This window comes from Eimeria mitis, genomic scaffold (genome assembly GCF_000499745.2).
Source record: "Eimeria mitis Houghton genomic scaffold, Emh_scaff153, whole genome shotgun sequence".
Classification (NCBI taxonomy): domain Eukaryota; phylum Apicomplexa; class Conoidasida; order Eucoccidiorida; family Eimeriidae; genus Eimeria; species Eimeria mitis.
Genome location: NW_013569663.1, coordinates 25,547 through 30,854, shown reverse-complemented (window position 1 = coordinate 30,854; position 5,308 = coordinate 25,547). Strand labels below are relative to the sequence as shown.

At 50.2% G+C, this 5,308-nt stretch overlaps 1 protein-coding gene across 1 annotated transcript; it reads right to left on the bottom strand.

Moving 5' to 3' along the window:
* Positions 1-81: 81 nt before the first annotated feature.
* EMH_0000590 (uncharacterized protein) lies at positions 82-1,276 on the bottom strand (the record flags this gene model as incomplete). The annotated part of the gene is made up of 2 exons (XM_013495343.1): positions 82-90; positions 227-1,276. The coding sequence occupies 2 exons, from the start codon at positions 1,274-1,276 to the stop codon at positions 82-84; spliced, it is 1,059 nt and encodes a 352-aa protein (XP_013350797.1).
* Positions 1,277-5,308: the final 4,032 nt, after the last annotated feature.

Below are 5,308 nucleotides of genomic sequence, written 5' to 3'. Positions count from 1 at the left end.
GTAGCGGCTTCAGGCCCTGCTGTTGTTGCAGCTCCACCTCGTGGCGCTCCTCTTGCATGCGCTGTTCCAGCGGCTGATTGCTCAAAGCCTCTTCGATGCTGCGACAAAGCCCTTTTGTGGTCTTTGCGTAACGTTCCGTAAGCTTTTGCATCTCCTCCTTGAATTGCATCCGGTACTTAGAACTTCTCATTTTGTAACCGGGATCAAGAAGCCCCTGATAACGAACCTGTCCTTGTATATCCACCACCCAGGCGTTCGCAGCCGGGTCTAGCTTGAGCCTGCTTTTTGCCGTTTTGCGAGTATACGAAAACACTGCGAGGGCTTGCTCGACTACCTTTTCGGGGATCGGAAGGTCCATTTCTACCCAAGGTTGCAGCTGTTCTAGAGCCTTATAACACTGCGCAATTCTATACGCGCAGATGCTTGCTTCCACAGCCAGCTCCGAAAGGTTTGGCACTGATCGGGAAGTTCCAAATCGCTCCAAGAGCCTTAACATTTTCTTCGCTCTGCCTTTTGCATTACATTTCTCGCGAGTAGTATGTAGTTGTTGTAACTCCTTCAGCCCGTTCTCCCGAATGAAATCCACTGTCTTCTGCCGCTCCGCCTCCACCGCGGGAGTTGCGTACACCCCACACAAAACCAACTCCTGCGTGCTGATTGTCAATAACAAGACAAGCAGAGTGCCTCTATCAGGAAAAGTTAGATGCGGCATCGTTCGCATCCCCAGAGTCATGAGGTCCCTCAACGCTTCTAATGTCTGCAAAGCCACAGATTCTCCTGTCTCCGCCGCTGGGATTTCATCCCATGTTCCCTCTTCATCGCCTTCATCCTCCTGTCCTTCTGAATCATATTCAGGGCATTCCTCCAGCCACTTGTCCTCCCATTCTGAATCGGAGAGAGCCCTTCTACCAAGAGGACCAAACAACCTCGGGAACAGGGCCTTCCGTGCACACTGAAGCACGAAAAATGCCACTGCTAAACAAACAACCGCCACCAGACCAGCACTGACGGCCAAAAGCTGAGATATTTGCCGCTGCTTCTGCCCCTCTATAAATACAGAGGATTCCAAACCTCCCAAGGGCTGCCCCACCACCACATTCAATGGGGGAAACAGGTCAGGACGCAGAGTTTCATCATGAAGCATGACAGCTGATACTGCAGCTGCGTAACTTGAAGGCGCATTGGTTGTCTCCGGCGTTCTAGCTTCAGCTCCTAGTGCAGCTGTTGCTGCAGCAAACAGAGGCATGCACCATGGGAAGCTAGGCCGACCAAACATCTCCTTCTGAATTCTGCAGGGGTGAGAAAACCCGATTGGCAGTCGCTGGTCACAGCAAGCTCTCCAAGCTGCTGCTGCTTCTGTGGAGGTGGCTCTATGTGGATCTCCAACCCAAAAAACTGAGCGATGCTCACTGCCGACGTGAGTGTACACACCGCCGCAGGCATACACTCAAGTACGTGGCTTTGAACCTCATCAAGCAAAGGTATCCAAGCTCGCTACCAATTCATACTGGAGGGCTTGCTCTGTCTGCAGACAGCAGCAACTCGTGTTGCCCTCGCGTTGCCTCCCTTGCTTACCGGAGGTAACGACAACACGACAGGAGAAAAAAACCCTGATGCCTTGCTTTGGGCATTTGCGATTTGGAACAACGTTTGTTGTTCCTAAGGAACGTGACAATCCGGAGACCGTGGGGCTAGAGGGTAGGAACTACTTGGTGGAAATCGAGACCTGGAGGTCCAGTTGAAGATAGCTGGCAGGTGAGAAGACAGCTAAGCAACGAATTTTTCAAAGTTACGTCGAAAAAGTAAATAAACAGGCTGTACTAATTTCGTACTCCCGAGCAGGAGGAAAGCCATGCTCGGAACTGTGCCGCCACCCTTACGAAATAATAAAACTGCGGCCGACAAAGAAATAAATGAAAAAATCAAGCAGTAAAGTATAAAGGTTTATATATTAGGCAGCGGGCGTCTAGATTTGCAATGAGCTCCCAGTATTGAGTCCAACGCGTGCGGCGGATTGCAGTACGGTCATCGACTGATCGCCACCACAACAAGATATTCCGGAAGTCAAGTTTCATACTAATCAACTGAGAGAACTATCCTGGCAGCTTGTAGCATGCATTCTTCTCAGCAGTTTGAAATGGGTATTGCTTGGCTTAGCACCTGGAAATCAATGTTTCTAGTGTTCGCATGTTGGAATCGTTGCATCCTTGCTGGATGGGGCAGATTCCCGTAGAGACAATAGCAAATGAAATGTTTTCCATGTATTAACTGCCTCCAAACAGGCAATAGAAAGCACTAAAATTGGAGAGTATATTATGGAAGACGCTTCCAGGGGGATTGCCATGAACTTCACCACTAGTGTAGCATGGTTTGCCAACAGTTAGCAGAGGATCCTTCACCTGGCCTTGGTAGGTTGCGTGTAAGCGAATGCAAACATTCTATAAATACATTCAGAGGTTAAGCAAACAGCAAAGGAAACGTCGTTGAAGCTTCCTTGTGTGCGCGCGTGAGACTGGCATGTATTACCAGCCACAGCGAGGTGCGCTGCAACCCCATTTCAGGCTGGCGCGATTCCTTGAAGTGTTCCCCCCCGTTCTGCAGGGTGAAGGCCAAAACGGCACACACAGATGCGTGGATGCATGGAAGCTTACAGTTACATTACATACCCGCAGTCTCTCAGGGTGGCGACCCCGCCTGCTCTCCAACAAATCCGGCGAGAAAAACCGGGCAGCACGCTTCGTCGTTGCATACATATAGCGCCTCTTCACCATGCACGATATGCGATGTGATCCACGATTATTATGCAGTACGTGCCGGAAAAAAACGCACACACCTGAACGTGTTCTTCATCAGTGATGATTTATTCTTATTATTTGAATGCCCACTATAATAGACACTGTAAGAAGTTACAGAGCTACACAGCCGCAGAACTCGAATTCACGCTAATGGAACTAAAGTATTGGCCAATAAGCTTCAAGGAGTCACCAATGCACGCTGGCTTTCCCGCTATCATCCCGAAGGATTCATTCTGCGCACTCACCGGTGTGCGGTGTTAACGCAGAGGCTAGTGAGGCTCCCTGGCTCCCTCTGAGCGTTGACATGCTGCAATCAACTTCCAGAAACATCTCAGAGCTCGTGCGAGGGGGAGTTGGGTGCAAAGGTGGAACTCGTTGGTGCCCCTTTTGCCCGTGCCGCCATTGCTCAGACCGTTCAGACCAGCATCGCCCACTGCTGGTGGGCAACGCTTCAGCAACCAACAGGAAGACGAGATTAAAACGTTTCCTTCTGGTGCGAATAGTTCGAGAATATGCCTTCTTCGGCACCCTCACACTCAGTTGGCCAAAAGGCTGCACGAGAAACATACAAAGATACAGGTGTCCACCAACCTCCAGAGAATCCTTGGGTGGTGTGAAAACGCGTTGTGAAATTTCCGAAGCCAGAGAATGAAAGGCATGTCCGAAAAAGCAGGAGAGTCAGCCCTTCAGTAGGCTGAAGATGCCGCCAGGGTGTAGAAGAATGTCCAGGAAGTGGTTAGAAAGGCGTAGGACGATATTGGAGATGAGAAACGCTGTCAGGCACAGGCAATGATTCTAAAAAAAAAACGTCTTTAAGCACCCACCCTGTGTAGGCATATCCGGTAGATGGAGCAAGGCAAAATGGCTTTGCGCAGCCGCCATCTCGGGATTGCATATGCACCCTGCATTGAGTAACCCAAGGCATACCAAGGACTATGCCGCAATGGACTAGTCCAACGTAGAAGTATCATGTCATGGCAGTCCGACCTACTTCTCAATTACGCTTCCATTTTACGCCCATAGTTCTGCCGATTCACTCGTCTTGTTTGCCATCTGCGAAGTTTCGTCGCAGATACTGCGCCAACAAATAAAGGAAAAGGTTGCACTTCCTTGCCGTAGCTTCGGATATAAGGTCCACTTTGCAGCCCGCACCAAGTAGACCTACCTGATCGTTTTGCTTGCTCCCCTGGTGCCGCCGTTCGGAGTGTAGCTTCTTTAGTTCCTTTGCCCTTTTCATGCGTTTTCACCCTTGAACAGTGGCAATCCTTATTGCAGAAGAGGCAAATAACCGCTTGGTACGTCCCGTGGCTTTCTTGGTGTCAAATTTGCTGTCTGATGTCGGATACCGCATCCTATCCTTTTTTCTTCGGCGCTGGCGTTCAAAGCCCCTGTATCCACAGTGTTGATATTTGGGTCATTTCCAAATTCGTTTTCTTCCTTCGTAGCGACGGCGGTGGAGGTGTGTCTTCTTGCCTCTCTGATGCGTAGGTACTGTACAACTTCAGCCAGTTCAACATCTTCACCCCTTATTTCTCTCTTTGCCACCTAGACGGTTACCGACTTCCTTCTTCCGGGGAAAACCCTGGTATGAGCCATTGTTAGAGGCTTTCTGCGGCTATTGGTCTTTGTTTCACACAGGGCTGATGCTTCACCATGTAGCGCTCCGTCGGCAGCTTCCCTTCTCTAAGCTTTCTCATTTCTGCCGTAGTATGTTCCCATGACAGATTGTGCAAAAGCATACGGCGGAACCCATGTCGCAAGGTTTGAGAACTTTGGGCTTTCTCGAGACCGCTCGTAGCATTGCTTAGACGTTATGGGCGTCGTTGTGCGTCCGCTTCTAGTAGAGGGAGTGTCAGCAGCAACTGCCGGGCTTCGGATGCATTTTGAAGACTAAGGAACAGAGCAAGAGAGCCAAAGGATCCCTCCACTGCCTCCGCATCGCGACACCCGTCATATTTGGACGGCTAGAAAGGGCAGAAGTATACTTCATATTCTTAGCGAAAAGGCAATCGCCGCCGGGTGTGATGCATGCACTGCCATTATGTCAACGTGATAGGCATTAGTGAAGTAACCGAAGGCTAGGTAACGAAGAACAGGTCCTGACCTACCGCCACCATTCAGGAGGAGAAAGGGGCTGAGCTCTTGACACAGGTTTTTAAACAACGTCTAATTTAGACTTCTTCCCTTCCCCCGCGCCCCCCCTCCCGCCCACTTCCGTTCCCCTTACTACTCATTGATATACACCAGGCCTTCCTGCCGGTGGGGGGGATTCACCGCTTGCATCTGCCGTACAGAGAATGCGGCGCTACCAAGGAGAGCCCTCGATATTATTCAAGGGACGTCGCGAGCTAAAACAAGCTACAACGTTTGGATGAAGCAGAAATATGTCTTTATTTTGCGTCATTGGCTCTTCAGCCTGAAATGCAGTTCTTTCGGTAGTTGGCCTGTAACGCTAGTTCTCTGGCCTTTACCTGACCAGAGACGAGCCGCAATGAAGGCAAAGACTTAAAGCA